The 24,836-nt window shown below is 40.1% G+C and overlaps 1 protein-coding gene across 1 annotated transcript in view; it reads right to left on the bottom strand.

Annotated features, from left to right (window-relative positions):
• Positions 1 to 11,444: 11,444 nt before the first annotated feature.
• Positions 11,445 to 24,836, bottom strand: part of SLC4A1AP (solute carrier family 4 member 1 adaptor protein) — a 17,465-nt gene continuing 4,073 nt past the window's right edge. Inside the window, exons 6-14 of the mRNA XM_005532804.3 lie at positions 24,563 to 24,723; positions 23,105 to 23,174; positions 19,253 to 19,442; positions 18,026 to 18,137; positions 17,211 to 17,445; positions 16,387 to 16,461; positions 15,300 to 15,370; positions 13,063 to 13,135; positions 11,445 to 11,878 (exon numbers count right to left, since the gene is read on the bottom strand). Of these exons, the coding sequence (XP_005532861.1) occupies positions 11,829 to 11,878; positions 13,063 to 13,135; positions 15,300 to 15,370; positions 16,387 to 16,461; positions 17,211 to 17,445; positions 18,026 to 18,137; positions 19,253 to 19,442; positions 23,105 to 23,174; positions 24,563 to 24,723 (1,037 nt within the window). The 3' untranslated portion in view covers positions 11,445 to 11,828. The remainder of the gene's footprint in view (positions 11,879 to 13,062; positions 13,136 to 15,299; positions 15,371 to 16,386; positions 16,462 to 17,210; positions 17,446 to 18,025; positions 18,138 to 19,252; positions 19,443 to 23,104; positions 23,175 to 24,562; positions 24,724 to 24,836) is intronic.

The raw sequence follows: 24,836 nt of genomic DNA, 5'->3' as shown, positions 1-24,836 counted from the left end.
AATTCCAAGGGCTGGTTGTTTCTACTATGTGTCCTTTAGCCAATTCTTCTTCCACTAATTTTTCTAGTGCCCCAAGTTTTTGTTTGCTGAGAGGCCACTGGTTCACCCAAATTGGATCATTATCTAGCCAAGATAATTTTTGGTCAGGACGCTTTACAGTGGCCTCTATCAAAAATCCTGAGGTGTCTCAGGGATTGTTAGTTTTACCCCCCACTGGGACATGGTATCTCTCCCCCACAAGGGGCACTTGTAGTCAATAACAAAAGGTCGGACACTAGCTATCCTACCGACCGGACCTTCGATCTGGACGATATCTCTAGCAATTTTTGCCAGTTTCATCCCTCCAACACCCTGTATTTTCCCTGCCACTGGTTGTAGGTCCCAATGTGAGGGCCACACCTTTTCCGGTATGATGGTCACGTCTGCCCCAGTGTCAATTAACCCTTCCACATGGAGATGTTCTGATTTATGTATTAAATTGCATCCCATAATGGGCTTGTTTTCACCCACTACTTCTGCCCAGTAGACTCCCGGTGCTTTGTCATCTACTGGGACTTCTGTTGGAACAGGGATCACCTGGGCTATTACTTGCCCTTTATCTACATAGAAAGGTGTTTGGGGGCACCTAGCTAAGAGAATGAGGTGTGTTAGGTCTCCCGTGATTGTCATGGGAGCCACCTCAATCTCTATTGGTGTGTGTGCTGTGTCTCCAATAACAAAATACCTACTATCCAGTCCAGCCGGGTCTTGTGAATTATCCTGCAAATCTACTCCCACGACAGTCCAGCGGTCAGATCTGAAACAAAAGGCTTTAGAAGTTACAAGTCTGAATCGCTTTTGCGGTTGCCAGACCTTATTAGGCAAACGATTTTCACAATTATATTTTTGCAGTTTTTCACCCCCCTCCCTTTCCTCCCCTTTTCCCCTTAAAACAGAGTCTTTTTTCTGCTGTTTCCCTTGTTGCTGGGTTTGAGGACAGTTCCTTGCAAAATGTCCTGGCCTCTTGCACTGGAAACAGACAATGTGCTGCAGCTGTCCTGGTGACATCTGTGGCTTGTTCATTCCTGGTGTCACTGCTGCTACTGTCCTTGGGTTGTCTGGTTTCTTGTCGTGTACACTGTACAAGTCTGCTTTCTGGGCACACGCTTCAATCATATCTGCTATGGTGGGTGGAGGGTTGATAGGAAGACTCAGAATTATTCCACGACAAGCCTCGTTGGCATTTCTTTGGGCCATTTCTTTAAGCAGTTCCATCTGGGCCACGGGTTCTTTAACTTGTCTCTGTATCTGTAGTCTCAGACGATCTACAAACTGTAAGAAACTCTCACATGGAAACTGGTTAATATTAACATAACTGACTTGAATATCAACTGTTGGTAATTGGTTAAAAATGTTTTCAGCCACATCACAAACTTTATCTGCAACAAACTTTGTTAACACTCTCACTTGATCAGCAGGATTAATCCAATTTCCCTCCCCACTACTTGGAAAACCCCTGTCTGTGCCATGGGACTAAGTGAAATATCATTTCCCAGCGTAATGGACAGATTGTTAAATATACAATGATTTACCAGCTCTTTCACTGCAATAACTGTTCACACATTGTCTCTTTGCCTCTTTCACTGTTCTTATGATTCATGCTATTTGGTTGCCCAATTCCAAAATGAAGTTTCTAAGCCCCAGTCTTCTCTTCTCTTCTCTTCTCTTCTCTTCTCTTCTCTTCTCTTCTCTTCTCTTCTCTTCTCTTCTCTTCTCTTCTCTTCTCTTCTCTTCTCTTCTCTTCTCTTCTCTTCTCTTCTCTTCTCTTCTCTTCTCTTCTCTTCTCTTCTCTTCTCTTCTCTTCTCTTCTCTTCTCTTCTCTTCTCTTCTCTCTTCTCTTTCTCTCCTCTCTCTCCTCTCCTCTCCTCTCCTCCTCTCCTCTCCTCTCCTCTCCTCTCCTCTCCTCTCCTCTCCTCTCCTCTCCTCTCCTCTCCTCTCCTCTCCTCTCCTCTCCTCTCCTCTCCTCTCCTCTCCTCTCCTCTCCTCTCCTCTCCTCTCCTCTCCTCTCCTCTCCTCTCCTCTCCTCTCCTCTCCTCTCCTCTCCTCTCCTCTCCTCTCCTCTCCTCTCCTCTCCTCTCCTCTCCTCTCCTCTTCTCTCCTCTCCTTCTTCTCTTCTCTCTTCTCTTCTCTTCTCTTCTCTTCCTTCCCTTCCCTTCCCTTCCCTTCCCTTCCCTTCCCTTCCCTTCCCTTCCCTTCCCTTCCCTTCCCTTCCCTTCCCTTCCCTTCCCTTCCCTTCCCTTCCCTTCCCTTCCCTTCCCTTCCCTTCCCTTCCCTTCCCTTCCCTTCCCTTCCCTTCCCTTCCCTTCCCTTCCCTTCCCTTCCCTTCCCTTCCCTTCCCTTCCCTTCCCTTCCCTTCCCTTCCCTTCCCCCCCCTTCCCCCTCCTTCCCCTCCCCTCCCCTCCCCTCCTCTCCTCGAGTCTCCTCTCCTCAAGTCTCCTCGAGTCTCCTCCTCTCCTCTCTTTCCTTATTCTTTGACAATTTATAGGCCTGAGAGAAGTTTTTCCAATCACGATAATATCTTCATGTTTTGTTGACAAAAGGTCAACAAGGAATAGCACAACTAGGAATAAGCCAAACTGGTATTAGGAAAAATATTTGCTTCTTTAGTAAGGGGATGTCAAATTTATGAGGGTGAAATTGAATCTGGTTATTTGAACGATTCTGAAATAAAAGCTTCCCACCCACTCACAAGGGGAAGAACAAGATTTATAAATTGCTTTAGGCTGAAGTATAATGTAGAAATAAACTGTTTCTGTGCAAAAGGTAATAGGATCCAAAGGAAGAACTAAAACCAGAGCTTAAGAGACAACAGCCCATTCAGTCCCTCATGCACAGTGTTCATTTCCTACTACCATTCCTTACAATAAAGGTCATCATCAGTTTCCCCAGTATCTGACCTACCAGTTCCACAGCATCAATCCTTATCCATTGGTGAAACACTTGCTCACTGTCAGAAAAGAAAGTTCCAGTAGCTTAACTGGTCATCTAAACCGGGAATCTCTTCTGTAGCATGATTTCTCTGGTTTGACTTTAAATTATTGTTGCAGTGAGGGTGGCTGTGACAATCTTTTAAAACTTTAGGGTTTTCTGACTTCAGGGAACCAAGGTACAAGTAAAAGGAGCAAGTACGATGGAGTGCCTGAAAAAGAAACACTTTAATGAGAAATGAAATAGGGATGATGCCCATAAACCATACACAGTTTAGGGACAAATGCCAAAGACCAGGGCTAGGGGTTGAGACAACAATATATAGGGTAGGTCTGAGGGCGGCGTCTGAGGGCATGGGTCCAATCACAAACTGGGGTTACAAATATGCAAAATAATGTGACAAAAACAACAAATCAGAGGAGAGAACTGGGAACATTTTAGAAACATAACCTTATACAGGGTGGCTTGATTAACATATTAACTGCCATAAACTCTTTGCCATAATTTAAACAAATGTTTTCCAAGGCTTGAATTTAATGCCTGTTTTTTTCTGGGTGAAGTTCAGCTGGCTTGGATCCCCAGCCAGACCCATTCCCACAAATTATAGTTCTAAAATAGGTCTCTCACACCTTTTCATGAGAATGCCAGGAACCCCACTCAGTTCAGAGGTAATTTGCATGAATAGCACTGCTGAACATGTATGTTTGGAGGGTCCTGTCCCAAAGATCTTCTCTCTTTTCTCTGAAAAGACTAGCCAACAGTGCAACAAGTTAAGTCACACTTCTCCATAGAGAATACGAAGAGGGAATGTGCCACACACAGGCATATATGTATCTTCATATATTTTAAAATTTTAAATGTAAATGTGCATGTGTATGTATATACATATATATGAAATAGAATAATTCAGGCAGGAAAACCCCCTGGAGGGGTTCATGTTTAATCCCTGGAAAGACAGTCCAACCTGATTGTTCAGGCCCTTGTCTAGTTAAGAGCTGAGCCCTTCCAGATGTGAAGAAATTCTCCTGATAATCTAATTAGAATTTTCTTTCCTGTACCTTATGATTACTGTCTCTGTCCCACCACAATGCACCTCTGAGGACACTCTGACATACACACATATGAGTATATCTGGGCATACACACATATGCATACCAACACACACACAAGGTTTTTTTTTGTCCTTCCTCTGTGCATCTGACAGATAACAAGCAAGTGGAGTCTTGCTCTGGCCCAATGCAGCCATTCCTATTTCTAGTAAACTCCAAGCAACTGTGGGGAGGATCAAGAATTTTCTTCCTTCTCCTGCCAGTGCAAAGCTTGAGTTCCTTTGTATCATCTAGACACATGCCCCACTCATGGCTTGGGACACGACATATCTTTCCTCTTTGAGCATGATTATTACAAAACATGAATTGGAGCAAGAACTACAGTAAAAAAACCCTCTTTAATTTTTGTAGTGCATCTAAAAATCTTGGTACCTCCCAAGGGTAAAACTCACCTCTGGTTTGTGTAATGTGAGTTCCTACCTGAGAACCTTCTTTCCCTTCCCCCTTCCCATTGGCTGTGACCTCCCTGCATCCCCTAATCACCCCCACCCCCTGGTATAAGAGATGAGACCCAGAGCATTTCGCTCTCTCTCTTGTCCCGGATGGACGACAGACAATAAACCCGGGATTATTCCAGCAAGTTTGAGCCTCCTGTGTCCAGATACTTTGAGTCCGTGTTGTATCCACTCCAGGACCCCCTCGGCCGCCTGTGCCTGAGACGAGCAGGCTCTCACCACGGGGGGTGGGACAGAGGGGTCCCATCGGGGAGAAGGATTGCAACATTTAATGAAGTCCCATTGACACTGGATGCTTGTTAAAAAGCAACAGAACATCAAGCAGTTCTTTGCAGCTATTAGAAACAAAGATGAGCCATTATTGAGAGTTCAACTGATTTGGGTTAACCCTACTGTCATGCATGACATATTTTGGCAATTTCTAGATAAAGAGAAAGCGGGATACAAAAAAATGAAATCAAAATTTTTTTAGATATTATATAATTTTTAAACAAGGCAACAATATTGTTTTTAGATACTTGTTATTGTTTGTAGATATTCTGCCTCTCTTTCTGTATGTAGCTACCACAGATCATCACTATAGGACTGGAGATGAGCTATCATCAAATCCTTCTGGACACAGGACTTGCTTGGGCATAGCTGCATATGTCTTGGGCTTAGAGCCATAAGAAGAATGAGGTCAAACTATTCCCAGCATAGAGGTAAAAATGATGAAGCTGCTTGATTGTGAAACAATCTTCTTGCTGGGAAAGCTGTTCAGGATTTCATAGTTGTTCTGTCACCAAACATACCACAGCTGGTGTGACCTAGCCTGTAAAAGAATGATTAGAGAGAAATACATGGCTAGTGTTCACAGGAACACTATTTCTGATATATCTATTTCTGATAGAGGTAAATGGAGACTAATCTATCTGTTCCTGTGGACCTCCCAGCCAATTTTCTCCCTAACGGATGGCAGAGGTTTTAATTTCATGCTTTTCTCACTTTATAACATGAAAGCAATCATACAGTCAGAGCTGTAACTTCACACCATTAGCCTAAGAAGAGCACATTTTCACATTTGTCTTTAAGAAACAACCAGGGCCTATTCCAAGAGGATTTTAGTTACTCCAGTGCCACAGCAGCTAACTAGCCCATTTGCTCTCAGTGGCCCATCAAAGTATATAGAAAGCTTTTTTATAGTAATTTCATAGCTCATATTCTGCCCTTTTCTACACAAGAGAGATCCTGTCATTCTCCCTTCTCTCCTTCTCACTCCAAACACCAACCCCACCTCCAGGGGAGGAGACACTTGGCTGCACCTGGCAAGCAAAGCTTTTCACAGAGGCCCTGCATGCACTGCTAGTGTCTTTCGGAGAGGTCACACTCACCAAGTACAGCTGCATTTCCCTAAAATTAGCCACGTTACTGCTGGATGTGTCGGGCATCAAGAGGTAAATGCCATAGGGAAGTCCGAAGTTGGGAGTGGGTTGCTTGAGAATGAAGATGTATAAAGAAAGAGGCTCAGCACAATGATGTCCTGTCCCATGGGAAACAGTGAAGCTTGAACTGACTTCAATATACAGGAAAAACAACTGTGGAACAGAGAAGCAGCAGCAGCAAAACAGTCTAGGGTGAGAAAAGATAGAAGATCAAATTAAATCAGGAAAGCTATTGTCAAGGGATTGCTTCAATAAGTGTCTGCTAGTCCCTGGCTTCTGTGTGAAAAGAAAATGATCACTTGCCAAACAGAAGAAACTTAAAGAAGCCACTGGATAAATCTGTCCCTTTAGGAACTGCCTTTTTGGAGCAAACTCTGCTCTGCTTGTATTACACATGCCAACTCTTAAAACCTTCCATATATATGAGGATTTTTGATTCACACTAACATCAATTTTTGTCAGTCCATGTGCTGCATTTAAACCAAAGTACTGCACACGCTGGCTATTTGCCGTATGGTGAAGGCTTCAGCAAGAATATCTTTGTGTTCAGGGGTATAAACATGATCCATACAGCAAGAGAAGCTCTTTGCCTTGGGCCTGGGGTAGCTGGTGTGCCTTCTAATGTGCATCCAAGCACCCTCATCGCTTGGGCCAGCACAGATGAGTTTTGATCTGCTGTTCCATGAGCCTCATCACCATTAGACTTCCCTTGAGCAGCCACCTGCAGGTGGATTCATATCATATACTATTCTTAGGCTACATATCTCATTCATGGGTATTACAAGAAACTGGATTAGAAACAGTTACTCAGCATAAACAAGTGAGCTGCTTGAAATGCTCTAAGAATGCAGTTTCAGCAGACTGCATCTAGCAAAAGAATAAACTTAAGTTTCAGGTGGTTTAACAGGTCAAAGCAGAGGAACAAAGTAATATATTCATGTTGAAAATGTGCATACACCTGCATATACATTCACACAGCTGCACAATCAACACAACAGTTCCACAATTTAAAAGCATAATTAAGCAAATTAGGCTGATACATAGATCTTTTTTTGACTTGAAGAACATTTTTAACATCTTACCTCGCACTTACTTCACTGAAAATGAAACTCAGAGCTCTTAAGACAGCATTTCATTTTCAGAATGTAAAAAAATAAACCTAAAAATGTCCTCCCTCATCAAGTCTACAGCTATGCTGAGTGTATTCTGTACCTCAGAACAGCAGAATGTGATGCTACACAGGTATTGAAAATATATATTCTTTGTGCATAGAACTGCAGCCAGCTCCCCAAACATTAGGTGCTCAAGGGCCTTAGGGCATTGATGCCTCATAAATTGGAGAGTATATATTAGGTGAGTACATAACTGGAAGTTTTGTAGCAGTGGAAATTAAGTATGATAATGAGGTAAACACATGTTCCAAAGAAAATACGAGCTAATCATGCCCTCTGTGCAGGAGACAGCAGCTTTAAGCAATCATTTGGGGAATGCTGGAGCAAGGCCTGTGAGTTGCGACAGGATGGGCTGCTCATTAATGACATGTCTCTGTGTCCTGTAGCTTTTTTAATGCTGTAAGCACAGTTCGACATAAAGGTAACCAATTAGGTGTTCTGCTCCTTTGAGTGCTTTGAAGAACCTTTTGAATGCTCTTTCCATTTGAAAAGGTGGAGTGGTACATGCTGCCTCAGTTTTCCTTAGATAAGTAAGAGGAAGCATCCTTCAGGGACCATAACCACAGGTACAGCCGGGATTCCTCCTTGGGTCTCAGGACACCTCAGGTGTGGTGAGAACTGTGCATTGTGGGCTCCATCTGGAGGTTGGTTGCTCTAATCTGTGCTTTTGGAAGAAATGGAGAGAAAATGCAGCAGTGCTGGGTCAAACTCACCAAGTCATTTGGAAAAAAATGACCTTGCAAACTGATGTGCAGGTATCACACAGAGACTGGCAAGTGGTGGGATGAGCTCTACTTGCCCTTGGTAAGGGGAACCTTACGGCTATGCCTGAGATGAAGCTTTTGCTGCAAGTTTCCTTATCCATTGGTCAGTGCAGCAAACATGAGACAGAAAACCCAGCATGCAGCCAAGACTGTCCTGTCAGACTGCTTATGGTGAAAGCAGCTGCCTTCACAAGTCACCAGGGTGTGTATTTGAAAGTCTGTCTCTACCCCCACCTTCAAATGTAAAGAGGATGGTAAGATGTAGGTAGACATCAGCCCAATCTGTGGCTTCCACAGAGCAAACACAGCACTGAGAATGGTCATTCCAGAGGTTCAGGGTGAGATAGCATGTGGAAAAGGAGAGGTTTGGTAATTTGAATGAGGTACTGATGCATTAAGCTCACAAAGCCCTTGTTTGAGCAAGTTTTGGATGACTTATTCCAAATGTCTGATCCTGGTGGTGTTGCTCAGATCTTTCCCACAGCTTCCACTGCAGTCTTCCACTATTATCTTAGACAATAGGAATTAGTAAAAAAGTTTCAGATTGAGTCATTATGCATGTGCAAAGTCAGAGAGAACTGAGGTGTGACCAGGCCCTCCTCCCACTACTCTGACAGTGAAAGCTGTTGGGAGTGGGGTACACAGGACCCCACAGCCTATCTCTGTTCTAATGTTAGACAAAAATTAGTGTTGCATGGTTAAAACCCACCAGTGATGGTTCTTTCTATCTTGCTGGAGGTCTCAGAAGGCTTGTAGCAGTGAGGAGTTGGAGTAGTGCAGAACTGTCGAGCAGAGATCCATGAAAAACCAGGGTGTTCTGTGCCTACAAAAGTCAAGCTGAGTGGGATCTCTTCATTTGAGGACCTGCTGTGTGTTCATGTACTCATCATCCTCCTATCTGAATGGAAAAAAAATGCTGGGGGCTTCTTAAGCCAAGGAGCAGTTCTAGATATCCCAGGGTTCCTTTCCTCTTCTGATGCAGTGAACATCATTGTGGTGTTAGGGAGGTCAGGAGAAGTATTTGCGGTGAGAAATGTCTGTGAGATTTGCCATACACCCTATAATCACACCCGTAGCTGTAAATATTATTGCCAGCTCTGCTTGCTGCATGACCATGCACTTAACACTGCCAGGAGAAGTAGATGCCCCAGCTACAGACTGCTGCATGGGCCTAGGGAACCCTGATTTTTTGGCTCTGATTTTATGTGGAATAGCACCTCAAAGGTAGAGGCTGGAAGAGCAGTCTGTGCCATAAACAGGTCTGTAACAGAAGACAGCAGCAGAGATCTATGTCTGGGATCCAAATCCCACAAGCAGGGCAGGACTCTCCTCTTGAGATGGGGTGTGCAGGAAACTGCACATGGCCCAAATTACATTTTGCCATGGAGTGAGTGCCAGATGTCCCATAGGGTGAAAGAGTATAAAGAAAAATTGAAGGAGAATGGGAGCTTGAGGGGACATGTGGACTTCAGTCAGCTGCTTAATGACACAAGTTTCATGGCTACGCTTCTCTTACACCAGAGGCTATAATGACTGCTCCATTTCCAGGCAGCTTCTGAAAGAAAAAACATGTCTGTAATTAATTACCCAGGGTGTTAAACTGATGTGCAAATAGAGTTTTCATTTTCATAGACTATTTTATATTTTCTATCCATAAAACTAAGCAGTCTTCCCTAAGTTGTGGGTATCAAGGGCTGCAGAAGTTATTTCCTCCATTTCTTCAACACTGCTTAAAATCAGCTTCATAGGCCCTCTTCCACAAGAGGATTATTATAGGCTGCACAGTGTGGTGCTGAAGGAAAAAAAAGCAATTTTTGATATGTACACAGACCATCTTTGACTTGCAGGAAGAGCTGAGTTACTACTGCCAGCAAGATGTAAAAATTTGGAGGGAGGCCTGCAGATCATATGGAGATAAAATTATGGTAATGGCCTGTCACACAGAGGATAAGAAAGAAATTGATAAAAAGATGCTGCTTTATTGCTGTATAGATTCCTTCCTGTGTAATATGGTGACCTCTACTTCTATGTCCATGTACTGGTTTATAGCTCTTACTGGAGGAAAAAGATATTTGACAAATGACATACATACCTGGTCCAAAAGAAGAATGTTCAAACCTGTTATGCATTACACAGCTGTTGAGTATCAAGTGAGAAACTGTTTCTGGGGTGGCAAAGTGATCATTGATGGGAGGAAAATAACTTTCCAATATAATGGGTGCTTTTTCCATGGTTTTATCAAGTGCCACCATGAAAATGACTGGAACCATCCAGTGGGGATGACCTTGGGTATTCACGTTATGCAATGAAGCAAAAGATGGATGGCCTAATGAAAACAGGGTTTACCATCAGATTCAGATGGGAGGACAAGTGAGCTGCTATGAAAAGAAACAGATGGGGAGCTTATGCTCTTAGCCAGGACCAAACTGTCCAGGCTCTTATCCCCAGAGATGTGTTTTCTGGCAGCAGGTCAATGCCATTTGTCTGTACTACAAAGCAGCCCCTCATGAAAAGACACACCAAACACCTACTTTAGGATGGTAGCAATAAAGGTGTACTTACATGGGCTCTTTGCCCTAGTGCTTCTCAGGAGCATAAATGGCAAATTATTATTTTCTCTGTCTGAAACCTGCCAGGCCTCCTGCCGATGAATGGAACTCCCTTGCTGTTGCCTGGTACACTCTGGAACTGAACAATAGTCTGGCAAAGTGCTACAGCTGTGAAATCTATGAGGTCTGGCATTTTGAATAGAGAAGCAACAGCCTTTCCTTGGATTACATAAAGATATGCCTCTGCCACAAGCAGGAAGGTTTAAGCTGCCCAGCCTAGTGTGCAGATGCAGACAAAACCCTGGTACATATGCTGAAGATTACAGGCAGAAAGATGCTGTTTTGTAGCTTGAGCCTGTTAAGTAAGGAGTTATATGGTTATCCCTTCACCCTGGCTTCTGATGTGCCCTCCTGTGATTTGTTCATGAGAATGCAGCCACTGACTGGTGGAAGCACCCCCAAGGATGTGTGTCCCTGATTTGCAGGACTGTAGTTTCTAGTTTTCCTTGCCTCTGTATGATTGTGCCTACAGTTTTTAAATCCTCACACATTCTGCATGACCTTGCCTTTACCCCAGCACAGGCTCTGGGACAATCCTGAGTCACTGAGGGTACTCCTTCAGACAAAGACTATTTACCAGGCATGCCTTGAACTGCATTATGATGGCACTTTGCTCATGTTGTGACACAAGAACAGGCTCCATTAGAGGCTTTTCCAGTATGTCCTTCCATCTGTTTCTTCTGTTATCCCCTGACTCAAGCAGTGCCAGCCTCTTCAGTTCTTTGGCATTTCTGGACCTTTATAACACTGTACACTCACCATTTCTTGTCCACTCCATATCAGGTATTCCAACAACTGCACAAGGGAGAAATGAAAGTAATTTTCTTTTCAAAATATAAGTTGTTCTTTTTTCCATAGGAAAGGAAAAAAAACTCTCAAGTTTTAGGTTGTGTTTACCATGACAGTATTTTCAAACAGCAGCCACAGAAACAAATCAGTAGTGTTTCTTATTTTAATTGCATAAACCCAAGATGAATAAATTTTATCAAGCCTGTAAGTATACAGAGGTGTATTCTTTTAATATTTTTGTCTACTTTTATTTACAAAAGGAAAAATGAGCTTACAGTTTCAAGCCAAATTAAAAAAACCAAACAAGGCTGAAAGTGAAAGACGAGGCAGAAGAATGTGTGGGCTTTTACTTAAAAAAAATTATCTGGAAGTCAAAGAGAGGACACACAGGGAGAGCTAAAAGCCAGAGCAGCTGCTGATGCCCTTGAATTTAGACAGCATCTGAAAATCCCAAGTCTCTTATCCATCACTTAACATGTAGTGAAAGAGTCCAAAACACAGCAGCCCTTCAAGCCCCAGATGTATTCTGGGGCACTAGAAGTTTAGTAGCCGTATTTTTCATTGAGGTAAGTCTTGCCATCACCATTTTGACCTAATGGACAAAGAGGAAGAGTTGCATTATTCCTTTATACAGAGAAATGTGTATCCCTGTATGAAACAGTCTCTAGGTAGTACCAGCCATACAAGCACAGAGGATAAAAAGTCAGACTGCATATTGCAACGATTTACACTTTTGATTTACATTTACAGTTCATTTCAATTTTACTAACAATGTTAAGACTACAACAGGTACTCCTGTTTTTGTGGCTGTTTTGTTTGGGTTTTTATTCTGAAGTCCTCATAATGCCAGCTTAGGAGGAACATTTGACTATTTATTGTCAGGCAGAGGCAAAAAACCAGAGCTCCCTCTTATGGATACAGCTTGCTTAACTATCCCAGATCAGACTTGGGAGTTACTGAATTTGGTCCTGTGGATTCATGTCAGAGATGTGCAGTCTTTTTATAGAAGGATGATTCACCTGATTACAGTTTTCTTCAGTGAAATTTATTCTTATTTATATAACCTTGCAACAGCCTTACAAAAATTATAGTAATGAATCTATCAAGTGAAGACTAAGCTTTTAACTTACTCTGAAAACTTCAGTGCACGAAAATGAGCTCTCTATTTTAGAGTAACTGAACATTCATTACCCTGTTTAAAAATAACCTCACCAACCTAAAAACACCCTTGAACTAAAGATAAAAAAATATTCAAGTTTAATGTATGTTGGATGAGTGCATCAATTATTCAGTGCTTTCATCGAAGCATTATCAAGACTCTTCTCCAAAACAGCTGACCTAGTGTTTGTATGCCAATGATTTTTGCAGAAAACTGCAAAGAAGCATTTTGGATTTCACAGACTTCTGTGAAAACTAAGAATACTAACACTGTTGGAGCATTTATCCCTAGGGAAAGTTTGAGCTTGCCTTTCAGCTAGGTTATCATACCACCATATGTGAATTCAGTTAGCTCTCTCAGGCGTTACAAAACTGAAAAAAATACTTCAGGTGTATCTTTCCATTGCCGTGAAGCTACTACAGATATGGTCTGTATTTCACTGCAAGACTTGCATGACCATGCAACAAACATGGGGCATAACATGCCACAAAACATCAGGTTCTGGGTAAAGTATTCCTGAATTAGCTTTTTCTCAAGGACTGACAAGGACTTCCTGACAACTCATTAGGAAGATTCCTGGGTTATGAGACTAAAACCAGTAAGGAAATGGTTGATACCTGCAGGAGGAATCCATATGCAGTAGTCTGGGTCATCATCTGGGTATTGTGAGGAAAAAAAAGGTTGTTGGACCTACAAAGAGAGGAAAAGACTTTTTAAGGTGCTGTACCCCACCACCAATGTGTCACAGCCACTAAATCCCTCACTAATTCAGAGACAAATAATGAAGTGAGGTTTTTTCTACAAGAGTCAGGGATGAAAACAGTAATACGAAAGAAAGATCAAACCCTCAAATAAATCCAGTTCATTTCCATTTGAGTCACAGACTAATAAAAATGCTGTTTAGAGGGGACTTCTGGAGGTCATCCAGTCCAATTTCCCGCTCAAAACAGAACTTGTCCACTTCTGGACAGTTTAATACTAATGTCTGGTGATATAATTTGACATAGGATTTCTTTATGTAGGGAAAAGCTTTAGAGTAGAATTTTCAATAGCTGTTTACGGATTTCAATGCACAATACCACTGGAAACTTTGGATTTAAGGTGACTTTCAAACTGGAGTGTTATATAAGGATAACTTAGTTTTCAAAAAGAAAAGAACATTCATTGTTCTTAGGTCTAGCTAGCATCTTGAAATGTTAAAGGAAACCACAACAGGTCGCTTGCAATGCAGTTGTTGATACAGCAGTATCTCTTCTGTCCCAAGATTTATAAGTTTTGCCACATCAGTATAATTTTCTCACCAGAAACTTCTGTTTTCAACAGCTGCAGGTAAAAAAATTATACAACTATAGAGTGCAAGATTAAGAGCTCAAAATAATGCTGGTACTTAGCACTGATTTGCATTACTCTGTAGCATCATTACGGTCTCAAGTTATGCAGTTGAAACAAATTTTCATTCCGGCAATAACTTTCCTTCCCCAAATTAACATAAGACAGCTTTTTTAGAAGACTAATGTTTTTCAAAACATTAAACTGCAGAGTTGTACAGCTTTTAAATATGGCTTATAAACAACTTAAATTTTTTTTTCCAGTTTTACATGATTCAAAGTTATTGAAATATTAAAAAAAAAAAAAAGAAAAAAGAAAAAAAGCTGACTTCTGGTTGATAGTTTCTATGCAAGATCTGAGCCCAAAGGCAGAGACAGCATGTGGAAAAAGTGATTTGTGATGGGAGAAAAAATACATCTAAGCCATCTGGCATTTGGAGAATGCTCAGGGTTAGAGCAAACTCTCTGCTGGGAGGTGCTGACTGCCTCAGCATGAAAATCTGCCTTGTTCTCCCATATTCAAAACAGTGGTAAAACTTGGGCTTTACCAGTATAAATAAACTCTTGATTTCTTTAGCATCTTTAGCAAGGTCAGCAACAAAAGACAGTTCTGAGGACTCTGCCTAACCAATCCCTGGGTCCTCTGACAGGACTAACAAAGCAGCAGTCAGCACACACAGAATTCAAAGATCTGAGGTTCAGTTAAGTGATGCAGGGCTAAAATTAGATGGTCCCCACAAATAAACTGTCCCAGTGGTCAGAACTCATGGTCCATCAAGTACAGTCATCTCCTCTGATGGCAGTAGCAGAAGGGTGGGATGCCTTCTGAAGGGAAGAGCTTCACAGTAATCATTAGGCTGTCATAGAGGATCCTTCCCAGCTCCAGGAAAGCAACAATTGACTGAGTCCCAAAATGTGCAAAGCTCACCAACTTTACATTTTAATACAAGTCTTATGCACAGGAGAAACATTATCTGGTACAACCATTCAAATTCAGCGATAACTTGGTTGCGAAAGACATTAATCTCTCAAACTCATCTCTTTCACATCTTACAGAGAAGGATGAGGTTCTTCTCTGGATGAGTCTGTCTTCAAAACACAGACTAACTGCAGCTTTAGTACAGCATGTTCTGTGTCAGTCAATATGTATTTCCCAGACTACTCTCCAAGAAAAGCATTGCACTGACATTCCAAAGCCTGGAGAGCACCTGTGTTCTACAACACTTGTGATATATGAGAAGCAGCAATTAGGAACTGCCAAGTGAAAAGGTGAAAAAAAACACTTTTGTGATTGAACAGAAAGCTTCTAGCATGCCTGAAATGCTGTGCTTTATCTTTTCATCGGAGACTCCAAAATCTGTGTTCAATGGCAGTGTATAGTTCTACATTTGGGTCTTAGTCAGCAGAGAAGCACTACTATCACCAAGCTCGACTTGTTACTATTTCTAAAAAAAATTACTATTAATAAAAAAGAGCCTAGAAATTACTTCCTCTTAAGTTGTAGGAATCATGGTGTTGTAACTGACCTTGCTTGAGTTATTGATTTTCTTAACTTTCTCAGATGTCTCTTCAGGTTCCTTATTTACTATCTTGGATGCTGGAAAGAAAGCAGAATTGTTTTATGACACAGCACACATGACCAATTCTACAGATAAACTTATAGGAAGTTCATGTAAAAATTAATACATCCATAAGGAAGTCCAAGATATCTCACTGCACCACAATTCATACTTGAGAATTATACTGCTGAACATCTGTTTGGTTTTCCTACATTTAACTTATGTTAAGTACACTGTCAGTCATGTAACTGAATGCAGTTTAATAAGATCCTCTATTAATGATTCTGTAATATTAACTTTAGTTAATAGCAGATATTTTCTAAAAGACATTATCTGTAATCACTACAGTGATTGATTTAGAAAGGAAGGAGTAGGAAATGTGCAGGACCAGTTTGCTTTATAAAAAAAAGCAAACAAACACCAAACATTGTAGTTAATGGGTGGAAAGAATTCCTGTTTTCCTGCCACTTAATATTTGAAATATTGATACTCTCATGGCTCTCTATGGGTGAAATGATGAGGATATATTCTAAGGAGTCTGAGTTACGAAAAAATAGAAAGGTTGTAAAAATCTCCTCCATGTACACCCAACATTCTTCATTTTGAAGATCTGATTTTTTGTGCACACATGCAGAGGCATCATCTAGGTTACCAGCAGATTATTAACTAATGTTATGTAGCATTTGTCACTTTATAAAAGAAAGTTTTGTCCTTCTGTAGTGTTAAGAGCTAGTGCAAGAGAATAATGGAGGAAAAAGCATCATCATATTTTCTCCTGAATTAATTCTTCTCACACTGATTTAAAAAAAAATAAAAAAATCTCTAAACAGTTAATGACTATGAAAAGCAAGGACAACTGTTATACAGTGGAAATGCCCAGTCTTTACCATACACTTACCACTTCCCAAGCAAAACACAATCTTTCATTTCAATTCCAGATTCTTTAGGCTCTAGATTAGGCTCTGTTTCCTTTGACTCACGTAAGACACCAAGTCCTTTAGTCAGTTTCTAAACCCACATGCTATTAGAAAATAGTCTGTATTGTACGATTCACCTTGGGATTTCTCTTGTGAGGGTCCCATCTGAGATTCATTCCTTAGTACCTTTGGCTCAGGCAGAAAATCAACCCCTGTAACACAAAAAAAGGAAAACCTTAGTGGGCACTGCAGTAACTCTGATTAGGTCTGCATCCCTGAGACCAAACACAAAAGGGAAGTCTTTGCTACATTTGTCTCAGGAAGAACTCTTCTCTCAAGCCTTCCAAATTATTTCATCCACCAAGTCCATTGCAATACAATGAAGAAAATGCTGTGATCTGTTAAAACGCTTTTCAACAGTAACATGTCCAGCATTAAGACAAAAAGCTAGAACCAGCTTTCTGTTATCAAACATATTGTGCACTGAGAAACATCATTACTAAGTTTTCCCATGCATCAGGCTGATACAGAAAAGGAGGGATTTGAGATACCTCAAAGGTACCTTTCCATTACCACTTTTGAAATTGTTTTTCCTCCTTACAAATGGATCTGAAGCTTTGCACAGACATTTGTTTTCTTATTATGTCACTTATTGCCAACAAAATATTGCAGTTGTTTTTATTTGGACAATCAATTTAATGGAAACAGAGCTTATCAAGACAAGCCTTCCTTACATCCAGGAGATTTATTCTATTTCACCAAAAAGCAGAGATTCGACTAGAACCATGTGAAACTCAGCTGCTGCCACATGGACTCTGGACTCACAGCAAAAAAGCTATGGAAAATAAATAGGCTGGAGCTGGAGAACCTGTGACTCAAACATTTGATTCACATAGCTCTTAAGAGTTCAACAGTAACAGAATCATGTTCATTACTGGAAAAATCAGAAACAACGGTTTACCATCCTGAAGGGATTCTAGATTTTTGTTATTGCAAGGAGAGCCATCAGGAGCATTAGTTTCCTTTCCTGTTTCTTTTTCTATTGTAATTTTCATTTCCAGGTTTGACACTCTGCTGTTTACTGCATCTGCTTCTTGCTGCTCTTCCATTTCTTCCTCCTCCTCCTCCTCCTCTGGTCCATCATCTTTCGTTTTTAACAAGCTTTCAGGGATGTCTGGATGCTTAACAGGCAACTTCTGCAAGACAAAGACTTGGGTGTCAGCGCCAAGAAAGAGGCAGATGTCACAGACACCCATTACATGAGAAAGCACACACACTACTGTCAGAGACAGCTGGTAAGGAAACACTCTCATGATGACAAATAGTTACGGTTTAAGGAAAAGTTACTAGTAGAGATGGAAGATGAAGACACATGTCCAGTCCACAAACAAGAAGTGCAGTCTTTTCATAAGAGGAATAACGGAAACTGAATCAATTATGGATATGATCTTGGCTATGAAGATGGAGAAAAACAAGAAAAGGACTCACTGCTGAGGCAGAGCACTGTTTCAGCCTCATGTCACCAGACTGCCTCTCTTGATCCACAGCCTTTTGACCACAGCTGTGCCCCAGGAAACTGGCTGTACAAGGACATGGAATGGCAACTGCTGGCAGCAAACCACATCCAACAGCCCCTGCTTGTTGTTCATGCACCTTCCACTGTCACAGGCATGTCACCTCCATGCATGTCAGAAGACAGCTGCCACCTACAGCCTCCACAGCCTGAGAACATGGTCTCACAAACATCCACTGACTTGAAACACATGTCCAACTTACCCCTAGGCTTCCAGTTTTCAGTTTGAATTTGCTCCCCCCTTTCATTGCACCAAAGAGAGGCAGGTTCATCTTCTTAGGCTTGTTCTCTGCATTCAGACTGTAAGTCCCACCCCTAATAAAAATTAGACACAAAGGAAAACAAGCATTAAACAAATCTTATATATACAAATGAAAAAAAAAAGAAAAAAAAGAAGAAAAAAAAGAAGAAAAAAAAAGAAAAAAAAAAGAAGAAAAAAAAAAGAAGAAAAAAAAGAAGAAAAAAAAGAAGAAAAAAAAGAAGAAAAAAAAGAAGAAAAAAAAAGAAAAAAAAAAGAAAAAAAAAAAGAAGAAAAAAAAGAAGAAAAAAAAGAAGAAAAAAAAGAAGAAAAAAAAGAAGAAAAAAAAGAAGAAAAAAAAAGAAGAAAAAAAAGAAGAAAAAAAAGAAGAAAAAAAAGAAGAAAAAAAAGTCTGCCTATGAGAAGCAGATATATAAAAATCCTTTTATTTTTTCTCCTACTTGCAGCATCCAAGGAGGATGCTGCAAGAGATGACTCCTCCATCCTACTTGTATGTTGTAGGATTCAGACATATGCCATAACAGGAAGCAAAAAATAAACAAGCAAGAAAAAACCCCTCTGTATCACACAGACTCCCTTAAATTCAACTGCATACATACACATATATTTATATATAAAAACACACTTGGAGGCCAAACCTTAATTTAAATGATTAGGTATTTAACTTCTAATCAGGCTGCCACTAATAAATGATGCATCAATTTATTATATTATATATTAATATATATTACATACAATATATAATTAATATATAATATTAATTATATAAATATATAATTATATAATATTATTATTAATATTATATATTATTATATGCCCAGCATGCACCCTCTCAAACTGTAGTTGTGCTGCTAGGCAGTAGCTTACTAGCCACTACATTTGACTTCCAAATACATTTCAGAGTGAAAGTGAGTTTCATGTCGTACATAGTATCAAATTCTTCACCTTACTCTCCTGCCAGCTTGGGCTGGTCTCACTCCAAAGTTGTGCATTTCCCTCAGCCATAGGTGCTGCAATAGCCCAGAGGCACAGCAGCTCCTTAAAGAGCCAGGTAGTTTGGAAGGCTGTCCTGCTTTTGTGATTGGAAAGCTGCCTATTTACTGGGCTTATAACTGCCCATGGGTAAGAAAAAAGGGAGAAGTAATTGTTTTATGTTTTCACCAAGACTTACTGGGGCTTCAGCTCAGGCAGTTCTGCAGGCTTAACAAGCTTTATTAACCCTTTCAGTCTCTGCTGCTCTTTCTTCAGTTCAAATGACCGCAAGTGAAGCTTCTTTCGTGCCACACTGTCTAACGTGCATCCTGATTTTATTTCAGTCATGAATTCATCCAAAGAATCTTGAGCTGCTGGATGGGACTGGACTAGGCAAGATAAATGGAAGATATTATGTGATATGATAAGATATGATAAATGGAAGATGTTATGGTGTGGAGATAACTGTAATCATCAGGTCGTCCCTTTAGAGAATAAAATACATAGGAACAACTATCCTCTCTGTGAGTTTCTGTTGAATTGTGAAATAATGGAGGTTGTTAGGCCTGGAAAGATGAAAGCATTTCTCCTAACAAAAGCCTGAAAGTAAACTTTAATTCACTTACCTGAAAAAGCCTCTCTTAAAACTGAATGTTTCTTTGCGAGTACTACTCCTGTTTGTTCATCTCACTTCTAGATCTGGTCTCCCTAAAAAAGTGGCTTAGGCATTTTTCTGTAGTCACAAACTAAAATAATCCTAGACACACAAAAACCTACACCACTTCATAGGGAATCCAACTTTGACTTTCCTGGAATGTTTATGTCAAAACATTTGCAAAGTTCTAAATCAATCAACCCTGCCTTCTACCCCTAAAAGAGTGCATACAAACCAAATTTCATGAATTAGGCCAATCACACAGAACTTACCTTTGTTCTGACTAGATTTTCTGCAAGAAAACTGCCTTGAACTTGAAAAAGAGTAATGACAGTCTTTACCTAATTTCAAAATATTAACAATATTATACATATTTGACTAATTAAAATGAAACTCAGGAGGCAAAACTAAATCTCTTACGAATAAAAAAATATAAATACAGATTTCTAATACCTGGATTTAAAATAACCAAACAAAAAGAACCAGAAAAATGCTTTTCTTTGGTTTGAACAGTGTTTCAGAAGTTGTTACATGGTATTCAAAAATAACCTGGAGGCAAACAAAGAAAAATGTTCTTGCCAGAATTTTAACAAGTCTTTTGACAGATAGTTTTCTGCCTTTTAATATTAAATGAAAAGTAGCAAATTCAGTATGTATTTTCTGTCTTATGTTTTTGCATATATGGACAAGCGTAATTATTTGATCACTGAGTTATTTTTAGTTCAGCTTGAGCTAATTAAGTAGCACTTGGAATTTTAAATGCATAAAAGTAAAACAAATTAAGTTATTCTAAAGAGTACATATTTGAGCAGTTTCACAAGACTTAAATAATTAGAGGAAAGCCTAGTATGACTCATGCCTACAAATGGATTCAATTGAAAAGGGTATTTCTGATGTAAAACAAAAAGGAGTTTACCATTTGAAAATACATGAAAGCCATAACAGTAACTGTTCAAAGATCTAGAGAATTAAGTCTTCAAAAGGTAAGAAACAGTAGTAGCATCCACCTCCATGGAAGCATAAATGATGACAAAACATGTCATAAATGAAATTCTGATAGAAATACTCTTTTTTTCAACACAACTATTCATATGAATCAAGATAAAAAACAACAATGAAAAGATATTGTTAACAATGCCTGAACATCCTTGCAGGCCAGAGCTGAACAGAATGATAATTTGATTTAAACATCAAATTACAAAGATGTGGTTTAGTGAGTGGCCATATTCTTCAGAACAATTAAAGCTCCACAATTAAATCCAGAGGTCGCTGCTGTACTGCGGAGCGGTGTAAGTGCTTCAGTCAGTGAGTGATGCTGAGGGAGTTCCACCAACAGTGCCTAATACCAGCTAGTTCAGTTTTCAGGGTTACAATTAGCACTCCTTATCTATTGCAGCAGTTTTCTACATTATTGAAGTAAAATCTGACATTACTAGGAGGTGAATCAATCATATCTATTGTACTTTATAACCCAGTGACAAAAAGCTACAGGGCTATTTACTGCACTATCAACTTATTGATGTTTATTCTGAACAGGCAACCAAAGATGAGACTGAAGAGCTCCATATATTTGATCTGCATTCAGCAGCACCAGTGAATAAGAGATACCAAGTCAGTTCACCAGTAATTAGTTCTGAAGAACCCCAGGAAACAATTTGCGAACCTTTACTGAGACTTTTTTTAGACAACTACTTAATTTCTCCGAGTGTTTGGTAAGAGGTGCAGCAATTTAGCCTGTCATTCACTCACTGGTGTCTCTATGCTCTTGTCTTTAGGTTCCAAATAATCATTCAGAGCAAACAAAAGTGCATTAAGGTTTCAGAACTCTATGTAATGCAGTAGTTTTGCTGAACAGCTCTTGAGATTGGTTAAGAACGTTCCATGGTCAATAACCCTGCTCCTGGCTTTCTCAACAGCTGTAATTAACCTAAAGCATTCAAATAAGAGAAAATCCAAGGATCTAGAAAACACCCAAACTCATTGATGCAATATTTGCTATGTTTGTTTTACCCTGGCCTAGTTCTAGAGAATTTCTATCCAATACTGAATGATTCTGCACTTCAGTAAATGCCAAGACTGCACCTTTTTCCAAGGCTCTAAACTAGCTGTGTAACCACCTGCAATTTACAAAAATGTGTTATTGGGATTGCATGACCAGATTTTGGTGGGGAAGGGGCCTACAGCATTATATAGTAATAGAAGTACAAAAATGAACTGACTCTCCCTTCACCCATTCTCTACTACAATATAATTAAACAGTCTCGTTGAGAAACAGTGTGAGTAGAAACAAAGGTATCAGAACATAGAAAAGCATAGAATTACACCTCTCAGACAATCTAAGCGTTCTTCTTTTGCTGGTCAATTGCTAATTATTTATCAGAAGTATGAGGCTGAAAACAATTCATTCAAATACACTGAACATCAGTTTGAATGCTTGGTGGAATGCTACTGCTTTTTGAACAGAGATCTGGTATAATCAATCACCAACAAAAATGTTGATATAAATGAGTTTTGGTGTGGAGCTGAAGAAACACAGCCGTGTAACAAACAAAAGATAGCCCAGCTGTCACACTGCTGCTAGGGTTCTTGCAGAGAAACTTCTGACAAACTGATGGTGCAGCCTTTATTAATGCCAACTCTGTTAAAAAGTTTTTTATGTGAACAACCAGCCTAAAAATATTTTCTTCCCATTTTCCTTTTACTCCATGAGATACCATCACTAACAGAAAGCAAAACGCAGCCACTGGTACAGTTTGCTTTTAAACATAACTCACTAACAGATACCATCACTGATCTTGAAAGGCTCTGCCTCCAGAAACAAATGCATAATCCTAGAACCTGAATGGCGCCCTCATGTACTGGCATGTTCACTGAACATATGGGTTAAGTGTCAACTGCTTTGTCTCCACATTTTCCTCTTCCCACCATTCCTTTATACAGTGTGTTTACAATGAGAGAAGTGAAATAAAATATATTACCTTTTATGTGAGCTTTTTCCTCCTCCCTTATAAATGTTCTTTAAGGGAGTGGAAAAAACAGTATTCATCAAATTGTGTCACTTTCAGCAATATGGGCTGATAAACAGTAATACTTACCTGCTCAGAACTCCAGGACTTTGTACACTTGCCATCTTACTTTAACTTAAATGTTGCTTGCTTTGGAAAAAGATGCATTCATTACCAAGTGACTATAAACAGAGTACATAAACTATTTGATTAAGAATGTAAGAATTCTCGAGCTAACTCAGTGACCTGCAAACCTTCCTATCCCTTTGTGAAATGTGGACACTGAAAAAAAACACCCCAAACCCTTGAAAAGAGAAATCCCTAACATAATTTTCAGTTTTGTATTTTTCTTTATGGAAAGCACTGTGATCAAATAAACTTCATGCCTTACCTTTCCCTGAAACCTTCAGCTTCTCTGTTATCTCAGAAAGCTCATTTTCAGCTTGTTTTAGCTTTGTGACCTATGAGAGAACAACATGCTTAGAAGACTTCATCTTGTTAAAATCTCATTTTAACAGTTACTCAAGTATCCTATTAAATTACTTCCACTCTTCTACTTCCGAGCTTTGATCAGGACTTCCTGGGCTGAAAAAAATTAGAAGTCTAGATTGTTCCTAAACAACTTATTCATTTCTTGACATAGAAAATTATTTAAACCATTTCTGAAACGCAACAGTATGCATAATTATTCTGCAGCACTGTTATACCACCACTGAACCCTCCAACCCCTCCTATCCTGACTCGAACCTCCCAAGAGTGGCCCACCTAGCTCAGTCATGAGGTTTCTCTTCACTCTGGGTTCGAGTCAGCATATGTTTGTGGGGTTCACTGATTTTCTTCAGAAATTCGAGTCTATCAAGCGAGTAAAGAAATCAGGGGGGGACTCTCTCCCCAGGGTTGCATTCCACAGTTTATTTCCGTGAAGGGGAATCCATGGGGCGAAAGACAAAGGATTTGGGGTCTGGGGGTCTTTTTTAACAAGGTTTCTAGGCAGGAGGGAACATCAGAGAGGGAACCAATTATTCTTCTCAGCCAGTACGTCTTACAAACTTTCTACCAATCAAGGTTACACACACCAAGATAAGAAATAACAGACACCAACTTCTTCAAATGCCCACAAAGGTGTAGGAGTATTCTCCACAGAGGGGCAGAGGGGGAGAGAGGCGGGGAGGCTGGTTTCCTGGCAACCCAGGAGGGAAAGAAAGGGAAGGTAAGTATGCCCTCTCAGCTTCCATAGCTCAGAGGCATTCTGGGACAGGAAAAACAGAGTTACAAACTTCCGTGCTGGAAAGAAGAGTCTCCTTCTCCCAACCCCGTGCTTTCCTGGGCTAAAGAAATTTCAAGCAGCTGGAAATGCCAGCAGGGTCTCCCCTCCACTCCATCCGGCTTCTCGCCGTGAAGCTGAGGAGAGAAACTTCAGTAACCATGGTAACTTGACGCCAGGTAAACAATCAGGAGAAAAAGAATGGGGGGGGGGGGGGAATGACAACTAAAAAAGGGGAAAAGAAAAAGATATATTTCAAGCTATCAACTACTAATATTAACTTAACAACATTCTAACAACTCTACCACAACACTATCCCTCACACCCTATTGTCTTTGTAGGACTTACTGTTGCCATATGCCTGTCAATCCAGGATTCTTATTCTTTGAAGCAGAATGAGATAGTTCTTTGGGATGTGGACTTAAAAGCTTGGAATTATTTTCCAATGATTTCAAACTGATTTACAAGTATACTGTACTTGCATTTCCTTCATCCAGTGCCATGATCCACTAAAATTTCATCTTAGTCATAATATAGTACAGGCATGAGAGAGTAACCCTGACATGTCATAATAATCATTCTTACCAGGGAGTCATAGGTCTCTGGTTTTTCTTCTATTTTACCAGCTTTCTTCATTCTGTTCAGTCGTTTCTTTTCCACAGCACCAGTTCGATCAAGGAAGGTGTCATCATCACTATCATAAAAATCTTCATCTTCCCAGTTCTTTGATTTCCTTTTTCGGGATACTGAGAAAGGCACAGGAGAAGGCAAGAAACAAAATTATTTGCATATCACTCAGCAATAAAGCAAATTCAAGATAGCAATCTCAAATCCCTAACTTAAGACATTTAGAATGATC

This window comes from Pseudopodoces humilis, chromosome 3 (assembly GCF_049639895.1).
Source record: "Pseudopodoces humilis isolate 2021_Gansu_Grassland_sample_001 chromosome 3, ASM4963989v1, whole genome shotgun sequence".
NCBI lineage: Eukaryota > Metazoa > Chordata > Aves > Passeriformes > Paridae > Pseudopodoces > Pseudopodoces humilis.
The sequence above is the reverse complement of the archived record's forward strand: the minus strand, read 5'-3'. Positions and strand labels throughout refer to the sequence as shown.